Consider the following 25,440-nt stretch of genomic DNA (forward strand, 5'->3'; position numbering starts at 1 on the left):
CACGGGTTCGATCCCTGGTCAGGAAACTAAGCTCTCACAGGCTATGGAGCTACTAAGCCCATATAATTTAACTACTGAATCTGTGCACTGCAACAGAAGATCCCTCATGATGCAAGGATGTCCCGAGTGCCGTGTCTAAGACCCAATACAGCCAAATAAATAAATATATAACATTTTAAAAAAACGCATTCGATTTTATGGTGATCCCTAAAGGACTTGTGGTTGCCAAATGAGAATTGCTGGGTTGCCATTTTAATACTGGATGCTTTCTATGTGGTTCCATCACATTCGGTAAAGCTCTCTTCCTTCATAAAGGGAAAACATGGGGAAGGAAGTCAACACCCGCCCCCTTGCTCTTCATAAGGCATGCCACTGAAAGGCAGGTGGATGCTACAAGCTGCTGTTCAGTTGCTAAGTCCTGTCCGACTCTGCAACCCAAAGGACAGCAGCACGCCAGGCTTCCCTGTCCTTCACCATTTCCTGGTGTTTGCTCAAACTCATATCCATTGAGTTGATGATACCATCCAACCATCTCATCCTCTTGTCCTTAATCTTTCCCAGCATCAGGGTCTTTTCCAATGAGCTTCAGCTTCAGTATCAGTCCTTCCAATGAGTATTCAGGGTTGATTTCCTTTAGGATGGACTGGTTTGGTCTCTGCGCTGTCCAAGGGACTCTCAAGAGTCTTCTCCAGCACCCCAGTTCAAAAGGATCAATTCTTTGTTGCTCAGCTTTCTTTATGGTCCAACTCTCATATCTGTACATGATTACTGGAAAAACCATAGCTTTGACAATATGGACCTTTGTCAGCAAAGTGATATCGCTGCTTTTTAATATGCTATCTAGGTCTGTCATAGCTTTTCTTACAAAGCCTTTTAAACACCATCAAGCCTTTTAAACACTGATATCAGATGCAGAACATGCAGTCGTAGGCAAGGATTTCCTCCACGGGACTGCAAGTCACACCATGTTGGTGACTCCCTGATGGGCTGTGCTGAGGCTAGGCAAGCAGACCACCTCCCACTAAGATTCCCGTTGGGATGGGTGGGAATGATGAAAGCGGAAGAATTCTTAATCAGAGTCACCAGCACATTAATACAACAAAAGTATGTCAGTTAATTCTATTAGAGAACTTTTGATAGGTTTCCTCACCCCTCACGGTGTAATTTAAAAAAGACATACAGCACCACTAATCTTAGAACTGTGTCCCTGGGATTTTTCTTCTACCAGATCTAAGTGTTTGGGTCTCTATTTGTGTCTGCTACTGAGGCCTCTGATTCACTTCTCCAGTGATTATTTCAGAAAGATTTCAGGACTTCACTGGTGGTCCACTGGTTAGGAACCTGCCTGCCAATGCAGGGCACACAGGTTCACTCCCTGATCCAGGAAGATCCCACATGCTGTGGCGTCACTAAGCCCGTGAGTCACAACTATTAAGCCTGTGCTCTAGAGCTCAGACCTGCACCTACTGAAGCCAGTGCTCCCAGAGCCCAAGTTCTGCAAGAAGAGAAGCCACTGGAATGAGGAGCCCACACACCCTGACTAGACAGTAGACCCCTCTCGCTGCAACTGGAGAAAAGTCTGAGCAGCGATGAAGACCCAGTGCAGACAAAAACAAACTAAAAGAAACCCCCATTAATTAAAAAAAACAACAGATTTCAGAGCACCTGGTCTGAATGAGCATAAGAATCAGTAACCATAAGAATCTGTAACATTTAGTGAAAGAAGTCCTTGAGGGATAGAGGGGAGATGACCCCTCCCTACTAGAACTGAGCAATCCTGGGAATGATGTTGTTTTAGAGTTTATTTGGCTCCAGGGGACAGTTCTGATTTTGAACTTCTGGCCATCAACACAACACTGAACTCAGACTTCACAAAACTTCAACAACATGCAGGTCTTTAAATCAGGGTTAAATTGGACATTTAGAACCATCTTTTCCAACATTTGGTCTTATCATTTTAGGAAAAGTTGCCATTTGTTCATTTAAAAATATTGACTATGTGCCTGCTACGTGAGGTTTACATTGACACAACTGGTCCCCACTGGCAGTAAGAGGTCAAGGATGCTTTTCTTCTCCAGCCCTTTAGCCTTCATGAATCCAATACTGATCAGGCTCAGGCGGTAAAAAATCTGCCTGCAATGCGAGAGACCTGGGTTGGGAAGATCCTCTGGAGGAGGGCATGGCAACCCACTCTAGTACTCCTGCCTGGAGAATCCCATGGACAGAGGAGCCTGGCGGCTACAGTCCATGGGGTCGCACAGAGTTGGAGACGACTGAGCGACTAAGCACGGCACAAAGAGTGAGAGAAAATGTATGAGGATCTGAAGATCCCAGACTGAGGGCTCTAATATTCTAACAGCTGGATAGTACCACGCCTGTGGGTCACACGGGAACAGCGTTCCGTATGTGCACAGACACAGTGCCTGTTGCCAACCTCAGTGATTGAATGTGAAGAGCAAATAGGTAAATGCCGAGAAACGGTATCAGCATCTCCTGAACAGCATCACAAATGTCACTTTTACAATGTTCAAAGTATAGTCTATCTTCATTATTAACACAAATATTTTCCATGACAGAATATCTCTGTAATTTTAACTAATTTTCTTTTTTTATCATCTACTATCTATCAGGTTGACCAAAAAGTTCATTTGGATTTTCCTGTAACACCTTATGGAAAAACTCAAATGAAAGTTTTGGACAACCCAATATCTATCCATCTATCTGCTTATTTAAATTTTTATTTTATACTGGAATATAGTTATTTCTCTGTAATTACAGTTTAAAATAGGTGAAGAGATAATTACTGGAAAAATTTATGTGGAATAATAATGATGTATTCCATATGTGTGTACATGTGGGTGGTGAGTGTGTCTGTGCGTAGCTGTTAATAGTTTTTGATTTGCATGTTGAGGACACTGTGTTATTTAAACATGTTATAAAATCACAACAGATCTGAGCAGATGCCTGGGTGGGGGTGCAAGTGGCTTCCTTGTGGGATGACACCAGGCCTGTGTCTCCAAATATCACTGAATTTCTGCCTGGTTTTATTAGGGGCTCAATGAATAAATGCCTGATTACAAAACCACTTGGAAATTAACAAAACTCATGATATACCTGAACAAACTTGTTGGTCATTAACATCATTGGTGGCTGCAGTGCTAATCTTTCCAGGCTCTACATACTGGAAATTCACAGTATTCTAGTTTCTACTTTCCACCATTTAATAATAAAAAGTCATACTAGTTCTTAATTCTACCTAGGTTTCCCTCAGAGAAGATTAAAATATGCTCCACAAAGACATATTAGAGGGACTTCCCTGAAGCTCCAGTGGCTAAAACTCTGAGTTTCCAATGCAGTGGGCCTGGGTTTGATCCCTAGTCAGGGGACTAGGGATCCCACATGCCACAGCTAAAGATCCTGCATACCACAGTTGAGACCCAGTACAGCCAAATAAATAAATTAAAAAAAATCCCAATAAACAGACTAGAACACTAACTCTGCTGACAATCTTGATGGGCTACCTCCATGGACACCAAGGAGGAGAAGGAGGAGGTGCAGAGGGCTGTTGCCCAATAGGAAGTTCCTGGGTTCATGGGAGCAGTGACTGTATAACTGTATCCTATTATTGTATTAAAAAAAAAAAAACACTCAGGAAGGCACAGAGGTCACGTGACTAGTTTATAAGTAGCTTTGCCTTATAAGCAGTCAGGGGGGAAGGGATATTTGTATATATCTTCCCTGGTGGCTAAGATGGTAAAGAATCTGCCAGCAATGCAGGAGACCTGGGCTCAAGCCCTAGGTGGGGAAGATCCCCTGGAGAAGCAAATGCCTATCCACTCCAGTATTCTTTCCTGGAGAATTCCATGGGCAAAGGAGTCTGGCGGGCTACAGTTTATGGGGTTGCAAAGGGTCAGACACAACTGAGCGACTAACACTTTCACTTTCAGCATACACGTATGGTCCACGGGCTGATTGACTTTGTCGTGCAGCAGAGTCTGACACACTGACACAGCATTATAAAGCAGTTATACTCCAGTTTAAAAAGGTAAAAACAAAAAAGAAAATGCTGGTCACTTTGTCATGCACCTTGCTTACTCTAACCTCTTCATCTTAATAATCATCTCTGAACACATCCCTCAATCTAGAGAAAGCCCTCGTATGCTGCATCTGACAGGATTTTTGACAACGCAGACATCTTGGAAGATATGGGTGGAAATCTCCCCCAGTTTGAACCCGACGGTATTCCTGCTCATGAGGATTGTTTAGAACATAGACAAGGAAATAAACATCAGAGGAATTCTTAATGTAGATTAACTTTAGGGCAACTGTTCTTAAAGATTAATGGCCTATTAATTGCTTGAGAATGCATTTTGCAAAAGCTGATCTGTCTGAGCTTTAGAATCAGTAGCACTTAGCTAAAATTAAAAAAAAAAAAGCTTTTGAAGAAACATACCCTCTCTACAAAAGCAGAGTATTCCTGGGGGAGAGGTGGTACCCAGCCTGCAGTAACTCAGGAAAATCCAGTTATCTGTACTTTTGATAAGCTCCCCTCCCCATTCTAATGCAGAGGGACCATCTCCTGAGACACAGTGATTTAGGAATGATGAACGCGCCTTTTTCCAATGGATAATTCCCAACATATCAACACCTCTCCTGAAGAAGAATCTAATAGCCCAGTTCCATGATGGGGTCTTTAGAATCTTTAAAGTTTCAAATTGCTTTCACAATGCTTCCGAATCTTTCCAGGTACATAATAGCATCCTAATAAATCAAAGAAATTCATCTCAAGCCCCTTGAAGAGAAGGAGACATCAAATTCCCAGCTGATTTATTTTTCTACTTCCTGCTTCAACTTGCATGCCTGTTAGCTCCCAAAATAAAGCCATCTGCAGTGATTTCACAGAGGTTCTGGTTTGCCTGGAGCCTCTTACATCCCCTCCACCCAACAGGGGCTTCTGCTGCAAACGTAGCAGAAAGAGCCAGATGGTGAATGTCTTGTACAAGCACTGGCTGTCACCACCAGGCAAATGGACAGGATTCAAGTAGCCGGTCTTCCCGACAGTCCTGTGGACCCTGGGGGCCCAGTGTGAGCTGGGACAGGAAGAGAGCTCGTGGGATGCTGCGAGCGGGCGTTACTGATTCACATCATTTACAGTCAGTTACTGTCACCACAAACCAACAACAAACACAACAACAACAAAGGAGGGAAAAAGAAAAAGAAAGCTTTTGGTGTCTTTTTAACTCTGTGTTTCACAGCCTCTTGAATAAACCCTGGCATATCCTCTCGGGTTTTTTAATCTCTATATATCAATATGCACAGGGACAATGTGATGTTTAATACATGCCCTCTAGTTCCAGAAGGTATAATGTAGTTCCTGCAACATTAAAGGAGCTCCAAATGGGAAGTAACACATGATCACTGTTTTTGTTCTGGTTAATTCTAGCCGGTGACGGGGAAAACGATCCGGTATGTTAGTGCTTATTGACAGTGTTCTGAGAACTCCTTGGAAAAACGCACTCATTTTCTACACTTGCTGTGTTCTTGTTTTATTTTGGCAGCACCACGCGGCATGGAGGATCTTAGTTCCTGGCCCAGGGATTGAACCTGCACCCCTTGCAGTAGGGGCACAGAGTCTTAACCGCTGGATCGCCAGGGAAGTCCCTGCACTTAGTATCTTTTTTTCAATCCTTCACTTTAGAAAGAATGGGCAGATTTCTGCAAGGAGAGAGACTTCAGAAGAAACCAACTTGTCAAAAACTTGACCTTGCACTTCCAGCCTCTAGAAAGGGAGAAGTAAATTCCAGTTCTTTATGGTACACAGACACACAGACACACACACACACACACATACACACACACAACACACTCAACACACAACATACACACACACCACACACACACACGGCAGATACTAATTCTCTCTCTCTCTCTTTTTTTTTTTTTTTGCTACTTGTGCTGAATACTTGTTCCTGAATAAGAGACAATAAATCTCTTGGCAAACACTTACATTCCTGAAGTTCCAAACTGAACAGGTGGTTCAATTACCTGGAAAAAGAAGCCAAAGGCCGCAACACACTAAATATCCTTCTACAGCTGACAAACTCAGCAGCCCCAGAATTTAGAAATCAGCAATTACATGTACGTACTCTCCATCATTGTTCTGAGGAAGGAAAAACACAGCGAAGAGGGAAGGAGTGGGTTAGGGAGACGGTGAGTTTGGAACGTAGGCTGATATGGGATTATTGACTTCCTGGGACACTGAGAGAGCTTAGGACTGAAAATCACATCAGCTGGTTCCCATACCTACTGAATGATGTCCCTGGAATCAGACTTCCTAGGTTCATCTACCTATTGATACAAATTCACATGCCAGTATTTGTCTTGCCATTTTTAACACAGGGAGAAAAACATTTTGAGCTCATAGGAACTTTTTTAGAAGCATACTTAGTATGTCATAAGTTCTGCCAAATTAATACAATAATTTTCACACCAGCCATCATATCCTGCCAGAATTTATAAAGAAACCTATCATGCAAATTCATAATTGAAAATAAATGTAAAGATAAGTGTTACCAGTCATTTAAATTCAGTTTATATGGATGAACACATTCATGTATGTGGGCACACACATACAAACATACACACAAACTCCTTAAAAGCCCATTTCCTTTTCTCTGTTTGCATTTCTAGAAAATACCAGCTAAGGGCAATAATGAAACAATTCCCATTCACAGATGAACTATTTTCATTAATGGGAAGAGCGAGCACGTGACTGGTAGTGGGGGTCAATGGCTGAACATGTGGAGGAGTGCAAGGAGTCTTGTCTCAAGTTTAGTTTCTTTGCCTGACGAACAGCAGTGCCAAGGGGCCCCAAGGAAGGAGGTAGGGAGCACATGCTTTTTCCCCCAGGTTCTAGTTGCCAAGGAAACTGTCTCCTTTGTGTGGCACATCCCAGAGATGCTCGAGGTTGACTCCAACCCTGGAGTATGTGAGCTCCTTGAATTGTGTCATTTTAACAATGGGAAATTAAAAAGACAAGATTGCTTGACAGAAGGTAGAGAAATACCCTGAAATTTCTGTGAAGCCCTCCCTGTCTGGGGAGAGAAGAGCAAAGCCAATAAAAACAGTCTGTTTTGAAATAGTCCTGGGATGTGGAATTTTAAAAATAGATAGATAAGAGAGACATTTGAAGGCTTTAATTCCCCCATTACGTATGCTTTCATATTTAATTTCATTTATTATTATTTTTTAATTGGAGAGGAAATGAGAAGTGCAAGAACCATTCTGGGAAATAGTCCATGTTGTAACTGTTGTTACTATGAAAGATATTTTGGGATGTTTGGGGTTCTCTTGGGTGTTCCCAGGTGACTAAGGCAAGGCTGGACCTACAAGGTTGGAAGCAGGATGATTCATTATTGCTATCAAAATCATGCCACACACCACACTATTATAATTAAATTTTAAATATTCATTTGTTTGCTGCCAGTGTGTACAACTATAATTACTTCCTGTATTGTATCCGTAGTTTGCAACAATGTTAAACTCACTCACTAGCTCTAGTTTGTAGACTGTCTTGAATTTTTTATTTAAACATGCATGCCAGGACTTCCCTGGTGCTCCAAGGGATAAGAATTCACCTTCCAATGCAGAGGACTCAGGTATGATTCCTGGTCAAGGAACAAATTTTCCACACACCACAGAGCTTAAGTCCGAGCAACACAACTATGGAGCCCACACACCATAACTAAGATCTGACGTAGCCAAAAAATAAAACATTAAAAAAAACAGCAAATGTGCATGTCCATCTGCAAATACCATTTTGCACAGAAATACAGTGTTGCAGAACTGAATATAGTGTTGTAGAACTGAGAATCAGTCTACATGCAAGTAAAACAATAAGGTGTTTTCAGTAAATAAAAATGCAGTATTAAGAAACTGCCATGATCTATGATTATTTGCCTATATACAACAAGCGTATGCATAAGTTCAAAGGCACAAAAAGAGAGGCAAAAAAAAAAAAACAAAAAAAAAAACCTGTTCTGTTAGCAAGGAGTTTTTGTGTTTTTCAAAAAATTCTTTTGCTATAAGTACTGTGCTGTTTTTACAGTTTATAAAAAGTTATACGTTCTAAATAAAATGACAAAAATTACCTCTAGGACTGAAAATTGCCACAATTTTCAGCTAGACAGGAGCTTAACTCTTTGATTTATCTTTTGTCCTTGGATTGTTCTTTTTGACTAGCTTCCCAGTAAAAACAGAGCCTTTCCTCCAAGACAGACCTAGTTGGTATCAACTGAGTGTTAGGTAGTTAGAAGAGGAAAAAGGAGTTCAAAATGGTCATGGCTAAAAGACAAAGAAGGGGAAAGCCCGCGAAGTAGAACAAAGGAAGGTCCGAGGACCAGAGTGAGGACCTCGGTAAAACAAACAGCACTCCTGGCTAGCCCAGCTTACATAGGGAGCCCAGGGGGAGGAGGAAAAACATAAAAAGAGGAGCCAAAACCGGGCCGAGGACTTTTCCCTTCTTTGTCTTTTAGCCACCACCATTTTGGACTCCTTTTTCCTCTTTTAACTACCTAGCATGAGGAAGCCAAGGTGTTCATCAAAATTCATCAAAGAGTAACCCAAGCCCTTTGACCTCTATCATATAAATTAATACCACACAGACCAGTTAACACGGTCCATGCAAAGATGAATCATCAGAGCGATAGTTATCTCTGCATTGTTTTCCTTGGGAAAGAAATGCACACAATCCCACCTGGAGCTAAGTCTGATGCATCCTACTGCGTGTTCTTACAACCCCTTGAAATGTGTACTCCACTGCAGTAGCCTGTATTTTGGGGGGAGGTGCTCTTCTGACTCCTCTTTCTGCCATTTATTTCTTGCTCTTGAAACAGTTATGACCCACAATGGCTCATAAAAAGTTCAGTGGTGCTGGACATACTCCAAAAATAAAAACAAAAAAGCAACAGAGTAAGAGCATCTGGGAAAAAATTAAAAATGCAGTTTTAATGAGTCTCTAGGCGCCTGTGAGGAAATGGTGTGGGAATCAGGGAGAAGACGTCAGTGGGCAATTAGGGATTGGCGGCTGTCCTCGAAGGCCATCACTGCAGCCAGGGAAGATGGGCTGACAGTCGTGAAGAGAACCTGGAGGCAACCATGCAGGGGACTGTGGCCATTTCAGGGGCTGAACAAGAGTATGGGTGTGAAGCCCATTGCACGCTGCTCTTGCAATAAAGAGCTGTGCAAAACTGCCTCTACCGTGGAATCTTGCTGTTACAAGTGAGTTAGTGATCCTGCTTGAAAGCAGGCAACTCCCATCTGCTTTAAAGAGGGTATGTGAGCCACTGTGCGTCTTTGAGAATTATACCAATTTTATGAGCCTCCTGTCATCCTGCAGCCTTCCTGGGTTACAGTCACTGCTGTCTGGATCCAGAGCTATCAGGTTTATGAGGCATCCTGTGGACAGAGGGGCCAGCTTTGGCAATTCAAAGCTGAAGGGGGTGATTACAGGGCTTGTGCTACTGGTCTGAGGAAGGGGCAAGCTAGGATGTCATGAATAAAGTAAGTCTATGCTGAATGGCTTGGCTGAATTTATATATATATATGTATGTCCCGCGATTCATGGGGTCGCAAAGAGTCGGACACGACTGAGCGACTGAACTGAACTGAACTGAACTGATATATATGTATGGTGTCCCTAAAGAAATAGTCACATCTCAAGACAGAGGAAAGAAGCAAGAGTTTTAGTATTAGTTGCTCAGTTGTGTCCGACTCTTTGCGACTCCATGGACTGTAGGCCGCCAGGCTCCTCTGTCCATAGAATTCTCCAGGCAAGAATACTGGAGTGTGTTGCCATTTCCTCCTCCAGGGTATTTTCCCAACTCAGGGATTGAACCTGGGTCTCCCGCACTGCAGCTAAATTCTTTACCACTGAGACACCTGGGAAGAGGAGCCTATTTCAGGGCTACTTCCTTTGAGATAGTGTCCTTTGATGTTAGTGATTTGTACACTTTTCTATTCAAAACTAGAAAAACATCAACAATGTTAAGCAATAGTGAACTCCTTGGAAATGACAAATTTAAACACTAGGCTAATAATCTTTTCTGTGGGTACCGTGTTAGCTTGGAATTTGGAAAGCATGATATAAACAACATAATTCAAGATGCTGTTCACTGTTTCATCACCACAAATTTCTCAGTGAAATCAATCCCCGAAGGCTCATTTGATGCTGGCTCTAGGGACGGCACTGGAGACAAAAGCTAGTCTGGTATGTTTCATGCTCTGCTTTGGAACGTAGGGAAAATCCAGCTCATTTTTCTGAATCATCTGAATGTTAGATTGTGGACGTCTTTGGGGAAAAGCAGTGTCCTATCCCTGAGTGACTGAACTGAACCGAACTGAGTGTCCTATCCCTTAATGGCAAGGGATGAGTAGAGTGGAAAGAAATGAGATTGAAAACCTAAAGTAAAGGGGAAAATGCAGACAATGAACACATGAGATGTAAGAACAAGCACCCAGAGTTTGCAGGAAAAAATCTTACTTAATACAAGGGAAAATGGAAAGGAAAACAAGTGACAAACAGGAGAAACTGACTGTTTATGTAAAGTCAAGAATTAAAGCTAGAAAACAGGGACTTCCCTGGTGGCCCTGTGGTTAAGATGCTGCACTTCCACTGAAGTGGACGTGGGTTCAATCCCTGGTCGGGGAACTAAGATCACACATGCCATGCGGCCAAAGAGTAAATATTTAATAAATAAATTAATAAAAGTAAAGATGGAAAATAAAATAAGAAAATAGATTTAGGGATGGGAAGGAAACGGAGCCCAGGAAGAATGAAAAAAAAATTTTTTCTAAAGAAAAATGCGGCTGAAAAATGAAGTCATTCGTAGACCTATGTGACAGCTGACAGCAGAAATTGCTGGCAACCAATCTGTAAGAAATAAAAAAATGCAGCATCCAAAAAGGGAGGGTCAAGACTACGTATGGCACAAAACATCTTAAATTCTCTTAATTTACTTTGGCTTTATACCATCAGGTGAATCTGACACCTTGGAACAAGTAGTTTGGGTACTCTGGATATCACTATTGTGTTCATATTCTCTTAGGACAATCACACATGAAAGATGTTAGAGTTTTCAAAAATCAGTATTTGTGTGCTTTTCTGGCCACAATTCTTTCCTTATCATCCTCTAATCTGACTCTTTTTTTCTTTAACAGGCTATGTTTTCCACTTTCTGTCGCATAAGATAAAGAAAAGAGATAATGTTATGATCTGTCTTACTTACGATCTTTACAGAAAAGCAAAGTCTAACTGTCACAGTCATGTTTAACTGTGCTACAGATGAATATATTAACACCAAAGGTACACAAAATGCAAAGTGTTAAAGTAACTATTTCAAGTATGTTGAATAAATTCTTTTATCATGACCTGGGGGACAGGGGGACCTGGCCATCTATATTGCTTTCCAAACCTGTAAGATTTTCAGGCCTAAAAACAGCACGATTCCTATCATTGATTCTAATAGTGTTAACCTTTCCCAGAATCCCAGCTTAACACTTCTCATTCCTATTTCTGTAAATCGAATAATTAGACCAATTAATGAAAGAAACACATGAACATTTCCATAGAAACCTTTTCCAGACTGATATTTTCGGAACAGCGTGTTCCACAAGGATTTATCCATGTGACTTCCTCTGATGTTAACAGAAATCAGACAATTAAATTCTCCTGTAACTCTTTTATAATTTACCCCCTCTGCTCTTAGGAAGATAAAAATGCAGACATCCAAAGTGCAATCATTTCCTTAGAGTTGTCAAGTATAAAAATTTTTGCATCCCTTCTCTGAGTGATTATTGGTTATATATTCTTTCTCAAATTAAAAAAAATAGATTAATGAGGTTTTAAATATTAAAATGTATGGAAATTATATGAAGGGTAATTAGGAAAATAGTTCTTTTTTTAAAAAAATAATCATCAAATTTGGGAAATAAATTTAAGATAAAAAGAGAAGGTCCCAATTTCTATAAATGAGCATCTCGTATTGGTCACACCAGTCAACCACATTCTTTCTTTAGCTCTGATCTCTGATGCTCTGTCTCCTCAGCTTAGCCAATCCTGAGAGGGAAAGAAGTCAAGATGAGGAATATCATCCTAAGAGCAAAGATGGAGAAAATGTTTTTCAAGATAAAACCCTTCTCAATTACATTGATACTGACTGCTTCATAAGCAAGGCTAAAAGGACAGGAGTCACTGTCAAGTTCAACCAACTGTTCTGGTTAAATAAATTTATAGACTCCATTAAGGTGCATTTTGCCCCATCCCAAATGCATTTCAGAACAACATTGAAGAGGCAATAATCTTCCTTCTCAGTAGGAGCTGTTAATAGGAACAATATGCTATTGCAACAAGAAATATTACTCCTTAAAGAAAGAAAAAACTAAGACGTTGCTTTTCCTATCAGGAAAGCAGCACAGGCTTTGGTTTATCTTCAGATATACACAGGTCACAGATAATTCTATCTTCCTGCCAGGAACGCCATCCAACCCCATTCCACTGTTGTACATCCAGAAGGCAACTAAAATGATTCAAGGAAAGCCTTGCCACAGCCAAAGGGTGATGTGGGTAGGTTTCCAGGGCCTGGTTATTCCCTGCCATCTGAATACTATCAAAACTAGTCACATGTGTGACTTTTAATGGGAGCATTATTACTTTATAGACAGTCCCAAATTGCTCAGTATATGGAAATCCAAATAGGGGACTCCCCTGGTGGCTCAGACAGTAAAGAATCCGCCTGCAGTGTGGGAGACCTGGGTTCGATCCCTGGGTGGGGAAGATCCCCTGGAAGAAGGCATGGCAACCCACTCTAGTATTCTTGCCTGGAGAATCCCATGGACAGAGGAGCCTGGTGGGCTACAGTCCATGGGGTCGTGAAGAGTCTGACCATGACTGGGAAACTAAGCACAGCACTGGTGGTCCAGTGGTTAAGACACCATGCTTCCACTACAGGGGGCATGGGTTAGATCCCTGGTCAGGGAACTAAGATCCCACATGCTATGCAGCACAGCTGAAACCAAACAAACAAATACAAAGAAAATCCAAATTTACGGTATCCCTGAATATGGATCTATGACATAGTCCTTGGGCATTTAAACTTTGAAAAAATGTGTATATTTGTTTGTTGAAGTGGATTGGTTGGTAAGGCTGTCTTACACTTGATTTCATAACACTGAATTACTATGATCTTTTGATGATTAAATTGGAGGGGTGAAAAGTGAGAGTGAAAGTCGCTCAGTCATGTCTGGAAGGGTGAGCAGTTTTCATTTAATATTTTAAACCTTCATATATTTTTCTCTCACTCACGCACACATGCTCCCTGGTCCTGATGAGAGAGACTCCACATTCGGCAGGAGATTGATCTTTGGTTTCCTCATCCAGCAAAACTGAGTGTCTAACTTCCATTTTCATTTCTATCAGTACCATCTAAATTTCATGATGGCTGATGAGCTGAGTGTAAGATAAAGTCCAAGTGAGGTTTACCTTAAATACTAATGAAAAAAAAAATGAATCAAGTTTAAAAACTTCTAAAGACCTCCACCATTTCCTCCTGCAAGAAATCCCAACTTTCCTATCACAAGGCAGGGTGGAGTCTCACCAGCCCAACACAGAGTCCTGAGCAGAGCAGAAGTAAATTAGGTAAGCCTGCAGAAGCCCCACAAAAGCTGCAGGGGGTTTTGCAATACGATATAAGTGTGTTAAGATTTTCATTATTTTCTTTTGAACTACAGTTTTAAAAGTAAAACACTGTCATGGAAAGCGCTCTATGAAATCGGTTTTTATCCAAAATGCCTCATTTAGCAGATGGTTTGGAGCAGAAGAATGTGGGAGAGGAAAAGGATTTAAAAAGTAGAAGTGAGAAGCATCTCCACAATTGTCAGAATCCACCTCAAATGACCCACAGGAGTTAGAATCTAGTCTAATTTAAGATTCCAGCAAGTTTCATGTTTTTTTTTCCCCCTTTCTTCTCTGAAGCCATCCATGTTCTCTCCTATTGTTCTATTTTTTTTAAGTTTTTTTAAAAAACTTTTAATTGGCAGATAACTGTTTTACAATATTGTGTTAGTTTATTTTCATGACAATCAAGAATACAGAATCTTCTGCTCTATCAGGCAAAGCAAACCACTGGACTGTCCCTTGTAAAGCAGTTAGCTTCGTGATATTTATACCTAGACCTAGAGTCATATTACTGCCACTAAGCAACAGGGCTGAAAGCCTGGCGTGTGAGAGACATGGCAGCAGCTTATAGAAGACCTTACCCAAACTCCACTGGTCAAAGGGCCTTTCCCTTCCAGACTATGGAATGGAATTTCTATGAAATGCTTCCAGCTTCTTTTAGAGAAGGAAGAACTTCTTGTTTATTTGGGAAAGGAACCAACACGCTCCATATAGCTATAGACCTCCCACTATCCTTAGACTTCAGGGGTTGGAGGTGGGGGCAACCTTTGTCTTGAGATTCATCTCAGGACTTTAGGAAGTCTTAGAGTTGGAGTAGTGAATCTCCACCTCTCAGCAACAGACAGAATGAGCAAATAAAAAATCAGCAAAATTATAGAAGATCTGAACAACAAAATAAATAGGATTTGATTGAAATGTATGGAACATTCCACCTAACAACAACAGAATACCCATTTTTTTCAAGTGTTTAAAGGAGCATTCACCAAGAGAGACCATATCCTGGGCTATAAAACCAAACTCAACAATTTTGTAAGAACTGAAATCAATTATAGTTTTTGACAATAATGAAGTAAGTCTAGAATCAATAACAGAAATACAACAGGGAAATCTCCAAACATTTGCACATTAAACAACACACTTCTAAATAAACCATGGGTCAAAGAGGAAATCTCCAAGAAAAGAAAAAATACATATAAATGAATGAAAATATGACATATAAAAATATGTGGGACACAGCCAAAGTGGACTTGACAATGAAACTTAGAACATTAAAATCTTACATTAGAAAAGAGCAAAGGTTTTAAATCAATAATCCAACTTCCTACCTCAAAAAAACTATAAAAAGTAGAGCAAAATAGCGCTAAAATAAGTAAAACGAAGAAAGTAAGAGCAGAAATCAATAAAATTGAAAATAAAAAATAGAGAAAATTAATGAAACAAAGAGGCAGTTCTTTGACAAGATCAATAAAATCGATAAATTTAGCAAGATTGTCTGATTCTTTGAGACCCCGTGGAATGATAGCCTGCCTGCCAGGCTCCTCTGTTCATGGAATTTTCCAGGCAAGAATACTGGAGTGGGTTGCCATTTCCTCCTCCAGGGGATCTTCCAAACTCAGGAATTTAACCCAAGACTCCTGCATTGCACGTAGACTCTTTCTCAGTTGAGCCACCAGGGAAGCTCTTATGAAAATTAAGAGAATTTAAAAATTATCATTATCAAGGTAGAACAAGATATCACAACATATTCTGCAGCTATTAAAAAAATAATAAAGGAGGGACTTCCCTAGTGGTTCAGTGGTTAAGAATCTGCCTTGCAGTGCAGAGGATGCAGGTTCAATCCCTGGTTGGAAGCTAAGATTCCACATGCCACAGAGCAACTAAGCCTGTGGGCCTCAACTACTGAGCCTGCACAGACATCTCGAGACGCCCACATGCCACAACAAAGAACTCCTGAGTTGCAACAAAGACCCAGTGTAGCCAAAAAAAAAAAAAAAAAAAAGAAAGAAAGAAAAGAAAAATAAAGGAATAATAAAGCACTATGGACAACTTTATAGCCATAAATTCTACAATTTAGAAGAAATGGGCCAATTCTTCAGCAACCACAAACTACCAAAGCTCAGCAAAGATAAAATGGATAATTGGAATAGTCTTATAACCATAATGAATTTATAATGAAAAAGTTCCACACATTATTTTCAAATAGAAAGAAAACAAAATATTTCTGATTCTACAAATTCCCAGGCTCTGACAGTTTCACTGGAGAATTCTAACAAACATTTAAAGAAGATTTAGTACCAGCTTGACACATTTGGACCAGAAAACAGAAGAGCAGGAAATACTTTCTAATTTATTTTATGAAACCAGCAGTACTCTAATACCAAAATTAGGATGTATTCATTCCCAAATGCCTAGTTAGGAAGGTATATGGGGCTTTACAAGCTCATTTTTGTTGCTTTTAGGACATGCCCAAGATCTTGGAGAACCAAGAACGAAGGTATATGTACATATATTTTGCTTTTTAAGTCAACTGAAAAGGGAATTTGGAATTGGAGATGTGATCTGAAAGGAACTCTTATTTTTTTCCTTCCCAATGTGTGATTCCTATGCAGATGTCTCAGCTGCTCTCTGCCATTTGTTCCTGACCAGCTCTGCAAAATAACATGGAAGCCCATGTGAGTTGGGAGGCAAGGGTCCAGGTTTTCAAGCTGTTCTGCTGTTAAGCCCACTTGTGTACTTAGAGAATTAGTTATATGTTATCTGCCTTGGTAACATGCTGGCTTAGTTACCAGCGTGTTAATTTCTATAGGCTCATCCACACCAGGAAGTAAAGGCAAAACCAGCAAGTGTATTTATGCTGTTATGACAAACCGGTTAACACACAGCCTTAGGAGGCTTTCTCTGTCAGAGTCCACCGATGCAGCAACTCCCCCAAATAACTCGCCATGTCCCTTTGGGAAGTCGCTGTTGGTGCCACTAAGCTCGGCAAAAAGCTTCCCAGCTGTAGGGTCCCAGGGCCCCTTCTACCATCACGGAGCCATCGCTGAGCTGTGTTCCTTGGGTTTAATTAGCAGAGGTGATTCTCAGGGAGATCACCAGCTGCCCTGCCAAACACTCAGAAAATTCAGGAGAGGTGGAAAATGCTGGGGAATGTTAGGCCTGACGTCCAGTGTGCTCACTGAACTAGGAGCTCAGGGCCCGCACGTGCACACTATGTTATCAATTTCAAGGATGATGCTGTGCATGTATCATTTTGGCGTTTCTCATCTCTCCACCCCAACAGACACATTAGCTGCCACTCACTTCCTTGACACCTGAAGCACCAGCTGCTATTTTGAGCAAGATACTGACTTAGAATGCCTTCTTTTAATTACGTGTCATTATCTCGCCTTGGGGTGGCAGTTCCCTGGTGATGTGGAGCCATGGGACAAGTCAGAGCCACTGGGTTTTCATAAATGCTACCAGTTTGGTCTCCCTGAGATGGGGAAGAGTGGTTTCTGCACCCCCAAATTCTCCCACATTGTTTAAAAAAGAAGAAACAAAGGTCACATGGATTCTCCTTTGTGTTGACATGCATCAGTGAAGGCAGTGGGGAGTCCAGCGGTTGTTCTAAAAATCTTATTCTGTTACCTAGTTAATACATTAATCCAACTTATTCAGCCCCTCACACAGACCCAGAGCTCACAGTGCAACTGACTCCTGCCCTCTGGATCTGTATTCTTGTATGTAAACTATACCCTAACACAGGACTAACATATCCTTCAGAAAACTCTCAAACAGTGGCACTCAACTAAAAAATTTAAAATTCTTATAATTAGATATTGACATCTTTCTTCTTTTAAAGGCATCAGTAACCAAAAGGGAAACTTTGCTATAGTCTCTGGACCAAGAGCTAGAAGATTATAAATTAACTCTTTGATAAACATGAGCAGACAAAAAAAAAGATGGTTCAGAATGCAAACAACACATCACTAGAGACTGTATCTAAATTCACAGCACAGTTACCACCAGCTTGAAAGAGATAACATTTTCCAACAAGGAGAGAAAATATGGCCAAACACTACCTATCTTAAAATAACTAATAATTAGAAATCCTTTAGTGCTCTCATTACTGCAAAAGTGTCAATTCAGAGGTCAAAATCTATTCTTTCTGAAACTGACAGTGTTGAAAACAAGGCAAAGTCTGGTTGCCTGCTATACATGTCCCTATCTTCTCCCACAGAAGTAAAGTAGGTCGTGCGATGAATTAAAGAACAGAGAGCCACTCCCAACACAGTTAATAAATGATCCCTCCCAACTGACAAAACGCCAGCCCCACCAGCATGAGTATTCTCCTGGTGGGGATTTGCACTCATTCTTGGGAAAGATGCTGCTTTCGGTCACAATGTACAAAAGCTGTGTATTTCCTGTATATTTTCCACCCCCACGTCTCACACATTACAGAAGCACATAGGCAGATCCAGTGCGGAAGCCGCAGGACACACGAGACCACGTGCTCTAACACGCCGCCCTACTCACGGAAGTCGGGGGCCCCCAGCCAGGGGGTCTTCAGCAGGACTCTGTGGGCAGCGGGAGGGGCACCCGTGTGACCGCGCCGCAGGGCCCTGGCGCCTGCCGGCTTCCTGCTGCCGTCGGGGCGGCGCGTCCCGCCGGGAGTGTGACACAGTAGGGAAAGAGACCGGTTCACTGTGAGATCTGCTACTCACTCTCGGACAGTGCCTCGGCCCCCCTTCCCACTGCACAGCGGCTGCCGCAGGCGGTGGCTGGCCCTCCAGGCCGTGAGCCCGGGTCCGAGGCCCATGGGGACACAGGCTGAGGTGCCAGTGACCTTCTTCTCAAGACACTGTGTGTTTTGATAGTGCTACAGAAACAACCGAGCATGGCTCCCTAGCCTTAGGAACAGGGGAAGAGTCGCTTTAGGTTTAAAATGGGTGGGGGATAGTGTGAACTAGGAAGATGGGGAGGTGGTTGGCTCTCAGTTGTCAGAGAAACGAAGAGGGTCCCCAAGTCAGTTATGCACACCGTGTTTCACATGCATGCTGGGGAGGCTGGGTGACGTGAGTTTCACCTCGTGGGACCTGTCACTTTTCCACACAGAGTTAATCAAACGCTCCGTTATCTTCCCCAGGGAAGGGAAATGAGCTGATTCGAACTATGAAGCTTGGATGCTCATCCAAAGCGGACAGCTGAGAGATGTATGTGCAAAATAACTGAGCTGGAGGAGGAAATGGGCAACAGATTCCAAGTACCTGCTGGCTGCGCCGTCGGCGGTATTTGCTGGCTCCTCTGAGCGCTGAACTGAACCGAGGCCATGGGCCGGTACTGCTGCGTGGTTGAGGTAGGGTACTGACCAGACGGATAATAATACACAGGCATCTGGGGAAGGAAGAGGACAATGGCAGGACATGAGGGCTGCAAATGGAGTAATGTTTTTAAACATAAAATACATTGTCATCTTATGACGTAACGTGGATACAGTAAACTGCAAAGATGGCCACCCTGCCTACATGCATATGCATTGAGTGAAAGTTGCTCAGCTGTGTCCGACTCTGTGAGCCTATAGACTGTAGCACACCAGACTCCTCTGTCCATGGAATTCTCCAGGCCATAATACTGGACTGGGTAGCTGTTCCCTTCTCCAGGGGATCTTCCCAACACAGAGATCAAACTCAGATCTCCTGCATGGCAGGAGGCCTCTTTACCATCTAAACCACCAGAAAAGCCCAAGAATGCTGGAGTGGGTAGCCAATCCCTTCTTCAGGGATCTTCCCGACTCAGGAATCGAACCAGGGTGTCCTGCATTGCAGGTGGATTCTTTCCCGGCTGAGCACCAGGGAAGCCCATGAATGTGTCACCAACGTCATGATACAGGAATGATGCTTTCTGAGACTTGTATGCCTGATCCTTAAGAAGACTTGCAGCTTTCACTCTTTCAGAAGAGAACCTAGCCACTAGGAGAAGATCCAGACTGCCCAGCTGGAGAAAGAGGCCATGTAGAGGCCAGAGGCTGCCCAGCCAAGATCCCAACGCTCTGACTCAAGAGTGAGGCCAAATGGGACCTTCCAGTCCCAGTAAAGCTGCCTGGGACAGCACCACATGGTGAAGGGGCGGGCCATCCCCACGGAGTTCTGCCACAAATCGCTGACCTGGCTGTGAGCTAGACAATGGCTGTTGTCTTTAAGCACTGAATTCTGTATTTTTTTAAATGCAAGGAGAGTGAATGAAACAGTCATCAACAACGACAACACATTTTTAGGGTAGTTTTAAATGTGATTGGGCTTCCCTGGTGGCTCAGCTGGTAAAGAATCTGCCTGCAATGCAAGAGACCTGGGTTCAGTCCCTAGGTTGGGAAGATCCCTTGGAGAAGGGAATGGCAACCCATTCTAGTATTTTTGCCTGGAGAATTCCATGGACGGAGGAACCTGGTGGGCTACAGTCCACGGGGTTGCAAAGAGTTGGACACGACTGAGTGACTTTCACTGCACTTAAATGTGATCACTTAACTTGAATTGTTTTTCTAATGGAAACACAAGTAAGTCATGAAATCTGATCTCCAGCCTAAAAGGACCAGAGGATGAAGACATGAAACAAGGGGAGGTCCAGCAGGGCACTTATCAGAGTGGCACATGGCCAGTATCCCCCTCCAAAAAAAACAAAAAACCAATATTCAGTCTAAAAAGGGACATAGGATAAAAAAGAATGTTCAGGAAGGGGACAGAGGTCAAAATTATTGCTTATATCACCTTCTGCCACTTTCTCCTAACTGGGAATGACTGAAAATATTCTAATTACTTCTAGTAAGATTCAAATCAAATGTCTACTGACCTGGAAAGATTTCTTGCCTGTCTCAGGTCATTTATATGAAGGCTCTTTTCTTAGTAATCAGTTACCTTTTATTTCTAGGTCTGTGACTTTTCCTCTATCAACTTCTTTAAAATGTAAGCAGAGGCATGCCAGTTCACAGCCTACAAGGTTTATCTGTTTAGAATAAAGTTAGGAGCCATCTGTTTGAGCATGGAGATTTTTATGGCTTGCCCTCTTTGCCTTGTCCATGCATATTTGCTTCATTCTTCTGGTGGGTTGAGTGTTTATGGAAAGTCAGACAAAACTGACCTTTATAGTTATTAAATAGGTTCATTTTTCTGCATAAATTAAGCATATTTTCATATATGCCCACAGACCATATCTCATGTTCTTTTCATTATTATACATCATCGAGTCACTGAGTTTTAAAATGTTTAATAAATTGAAAATCACTGTGGGATATATCCTATACCTTTACCTGTGGTTCTTTTACAAAGAAGTTCAGAGATGTTCAGACTGATCATGAACATGTGTTTTCTGGTTTTTTTCCCCCTTCCCTCTCTTTCTATTTTTAAATCTATTAAAGAGAGAATGAGAGCATTTCTGTTGCAGACACACCAGCAGTCTGGATTGTCTTTGCTCTAATATTTGCTCTAGTATCTTTGCTCACTAAAACCGGAATTCCTTCAGTCAAGCAAGGACATGTTTTTTTTTTTTAGATGCTTCAACTGAATATTCTGCCAAGCCTTCTCTTTCCCAATAATTAAATATTATTAAAATCATTAATATATTGGTGAGGCCTGTTCTCCTGTAACTTATTTTCCACATCTCCTTAAACCCTACCCTGATAGCTCAGTTGGTAAAGAATCCGCCTGCAACGCAGGAGACTCCAGTTTGATTCCTGGGTCAGGAAGATCCGCTGGAGAAGGGATAGGCTACCCACTCCAGTATTCTTGGGTGGCTCCAGTACTCTGGAGAATACTGGAGAATACCTGTTGGCTCAGCTGGTAAAGAATCTACCTGCAAGGTGAGAGACCCGGGTTCAATCCCGGGGTTGGGAAGATCCCCTGCAGAAGGGGAAGGCTACCCACTCCATTCTTCTGGCCTGGAGAATTCCATGGACTATAAAGTCTATGGGGTCACAGATTCAGACATGACTGAGCCACCTGACTTTAAACCCTACCAGTGACACTGCTACGTTACCGAGAAGGCAGCTAAAGGCAGACTATAATTATCACTCAAGAGAAAATGAATGACTGGGTGAAAATCACTTCATGGCAGAGGATTCTGCATGGCTGGAAAAGAAAATAATTTATTCAAGATGCTAAGGCAATGCCACAGACGATACAAAGGTGACACTCTACTCGAAACAGCTCCTCCAATGAGATATTTCATAATTAGGATGGAATTTGCTTGGGCTATGCATGCCTTGAAAATGGACCAGAAAACGCCTCAGTGCATTTTACATCTTGACAGTAATCACTTGCAATATTCAGCAAGGGATGCCCAGGAGAGCCCCAGAGATGTTTGGTGGTGAAGGGTAACACATAATCAGTCTTTGAGAAGACAGTAAAAATCAGTGATCTGTGGTGTCTTACATGCTCAAGTCAATTAAATATGATTAATGGCTACCTGTGGGCGGGCATGGGAGGCCAGAGCCCCCAGGGGAGAGGAGAGTACAGTGGAGGGGGCTTAGCTTCCTCCTTTATATTCCGAGAGGAGCCCCCGATCCAGAAAGACGCTTATGAATGGGCAAGAAAGGAAACATGTCTCCAGAGCAGCAGCAGGAAGGATGCAAGGCCCCCAGGAGCTGACTTCCCTGCTTCCTTCCCCAGGGCTTTCCTGCCCTAGCCATCACCATAGTGAGCCACATCCTGCAGGTGATACTCTGCCATGGCCTCTGCACCAGCAGCCTAGACAGTGGGCCATTCCCTCTGGTCCTGGGGCCACAGGTCCGCTTCATCCAACTTCCTTTCTGAGCCCCATAAGACTCTGCACAGCTGGTGGACAGGACAGACCAGGACCAGACCAGGACCAGACCAGGCTGGGAGTATCAGTATGCCCCAGAAGGGTGAAGCGGGAAGAGTCGGTGATATTCTACATGGAAACCGAGCTCAAGGTGTTCTGGGTCAACCAGCTCTGGGTCCCAAGTGTGAGAAGAAGCACACTCACCTGTGTGGGTGGAGGCTGATGCACGAATCCTTGTGGTGAGGCAGGGGCTTGGAGGACTTGCTGGGAGCCAGAGAAGCTCCCTGTGGGAAGCTGCTGACCCGTGGAAGCAATGACATAGCTTGGCTGCTGGGTGGGCTGAGGCAGGAGGGACGGCGGGTAGACGGGACCAGCGGGGGGCTCGGGAGTCTCCCCCGAGGACTGCCGGCTCAGGGTCATCTGGCTGAACTGCGTGGCCACGTCCTCTCTCTGCAAGCCATCAAGAGAAACCCGGACATCAGTGAGGCTGGCTGAGGAATGGGAGGGGCACACAGAAGCAGATGCAGGACAAGGCTTGTCCTTACCAGAGATGGAGGGGGCACGATTTGGAAAAAAATAAATGAAAGGAATACTCTGTCCAAAACAAGAGAACATAACAAGGGAAAACAGATTTCAAACATCTTGGGGATCAGAGATGGTCAATAGGTTGACCTGTATCTCTTTCTTTCAATGGAAACAAATGATTATTATTTCATTGTGGGCTCAAGATCCTCAGAATAACACTGGGATGAAAAGGACTTGGTGGGCTATCCTAGAGGGTCATCTGGTCTACCAGCAATAGCCCACAGGCTCTGCCTACTGGAGAGGGACAAGAGGGACTTGTACTGCCCTTGGCTGCTGCAAAAATGGAACCAGGACTGGAGTCATCAGCAGGCTGAGTGGGATTCCACTTGTAAAGGGGTATTTATTCACTGCCTGGGCTAAAGTTAAGGGAGAATGCTCACTCTCATTGTCCAAAAGGACTTAGTACATTGAGGGGAAATGAGAGGGCCCTGGAGGACTGGGATACTAGGGGAACACCTGTATCAGGAGGAGCGGGTGATGTCAGTTACCATCTAGATACTGATTTTAAGGTATTTCCCAACCCTCACACCAAACTCATGTGTCTCTCTCCTCCTGACTTCTAACTCAGAGGACATCCAATTCCTGCTTAGCTTGTACATGCCTTTTTATATTTTTTTGGCTGTGCATCATGGCATATGGGATCTTAGTTCCTCGACCAGGGATGGAAACCCTGACCCCTGCAGGGGAGGCACAGAGGTCTTAACTGCTGGACTACCAGGAAAATTCCCAAGCTGGTAAACTCTTAAAGGGGTATCAGACTGCAGGAGCGTTAAACATGGGACAGATGACAGAAAGGAAAGCATTCTTTCTGGAGAGGAGTGGCAATGTTCTGGAATGAGACATTCACGCACCACGTCCCTGCTGACAGTCAGCTCAGGGCCCGCCCCCCCAGCATCAGTCCACCCAGCAATAGTAAAACCAGAGAACACGCTCTCCCAGGAGAAACGTCATCCCCACAAGATACAGTACCAGGGGGAACTGTGGCGTTGGCGACACAGGCAGGAGGTGCTGGGGAGGAAAAGACACAGCTGGGTATTGCACGGACTGGGAGGAAGCCTGCAGCCCCTGGACAGACTGGAGGAAAGAGAAAGCTGATCAGGTTAACAGGCAAGTGCTGGGGGCTGCAATCACACTGCCTCTGAAGCATACCACCATCCTGCACAGGCAGTCTTGGTTCAGTGCACTCTGGAGAGGGGGGCCAGCCACTGATGGGAAGCCAGAGCCAGGCAGACTGGCACCAGCCAGCCTTGGGGGAGGCTTGCTGCCCAGATAAGAAATCATGTGTGTGAAACTTCTGAAAAAACTGTAAAGCACTGCAGAATTTAAAGAATTTCATTTAGTTGTTGTTGTTGTTGTTGTTTTTTTTTAAGAAGAACTGTGAGACTTTTCATGTTGTTGGTGGTGGTCAGATTCCCTGGCTCTAAAAATATAGTCTGAAGGCTAAGAGTTGCCAGGGTGAAAAGTTTTGTAAGAAGCAAGAAAAAAACAAACAAAAGAAAACAGGTTCACCTTGGCAACTTCCCTGGACACCTCAGGTTTCTGTGGCCATTTCCACGTGTTGCCCTAAAACAGGAGGGCAGCCCTACATCTGTCCAAGGCACAGATGAATAGCCAGGCCACCTTGGAATGAGCTGGTTTCTGTTCTTCCCGTTGGTAAGGCATATCATATTGAGTCTTTGCAGACATGCACACTGCTCTGCATTGGGAATGATGACAACGGGATTGAGTTCCATCCCTAAGTCAGGCTCCTTGACCATACAAGCAGCATTTGTCATTCCCGTTCCCAAGCACCACGCCTCAGCATGCAAGTCACTGGATGGGGTGGGTGCTCAGCTCTACCTACACTTAAGGATCCAGCTGAAGTCCCATTAGCCTATCAGCCAGGGTTCTCGGTGGCCAGCTTTTATGATGGAGTTGAGTGGACAGGGGTGGTACCCATGGGAAATAGCCCCCTTCCTGACACTTCGCATCTCTGAGGTTGGAGTGACCTCCATCTCTGCGCACCTCCCCTCCCGGTCTTCCCACCAGCTCTTACCTGAGTGACCAGGGGACTGGCCATTTGTGGCTGGGCTGGCTGGACCTGCTGTTGGGGCTGCGGGGAGGGCTGCTGTTGGGGCTGCGGCTGGGCCTGCCCCACCATCGCACTACGCAGGGGCTGCTGGCTGGCTGGGGGGTTGTAGATGGCGGGGGTTCCATCGGGATTCACGAAGGGCTGGCCTGCAATGGGACCATACCTTGGTCAAGGGAAACTTCTCAAGCCCTCTTTGGACACAAAGAACCCCGCTGAGAGATGCTCAAAATGGAACCTGAAGACAAGGGCCAGTGGAACCCTGGGACACCAGAACCTTCACCAG

The 25,440-nt window shown here is 43.4% G+C and overlaps 1 protein-coding gene across 16 annotated transcripts in view; it reads right to left on the minus strand.

Annotated features, from left to right (window-relative positions):
- The window catches only part of ARPP21 (cAMP regulated phosphoprotein 21), a 163,063-nt gene that overhangs the window by 34,358 nt on the left and 103,265 nt on the right, over positions 1 to 25,440 (minus strand). For all 16 annotated transcript variants that reach the window (XM_052638304.1, XM_052638298.1, XM_052638299.1 and 13 more), the window contains 4 exons: positions 25,122 to 25,303; positions 24,056 to 24,160; positions 22,706 to 22,951; positions 18,979 to 19,105 (listed from right to left, as the gene is read on the minus strand). In XM_052638304.1, coding sequence (XP_052494264.1) covers positions 18,979 to 19,105; positions 22,706 to 22,951; positions 24,056 to 24,160; positions 25,122 to 25,303 — 660 coding nt within the window. The remainder of the gene's footprint in view (positions 1 to 18,978; positions 19,106 to 22,705; positions 22,952 to 24,055; positions 24,161 to 25,121; positions 25,304 to 25,440) is intronic.

This window comes from Budorcas taxicolor, chromosome 1, assembly GCF_023091745.1.
Source record: "Budorcas taxicolor isolate Tak-1 chromosome 1, Takin1.1, whole genome shotgun sequence".
Lineage (NCBI taxonomy): Eukaryota > Metazoa > Chordata > Mammalia > Artiodactyla > Bovidae > Budorcas > Budorcas taxicolor.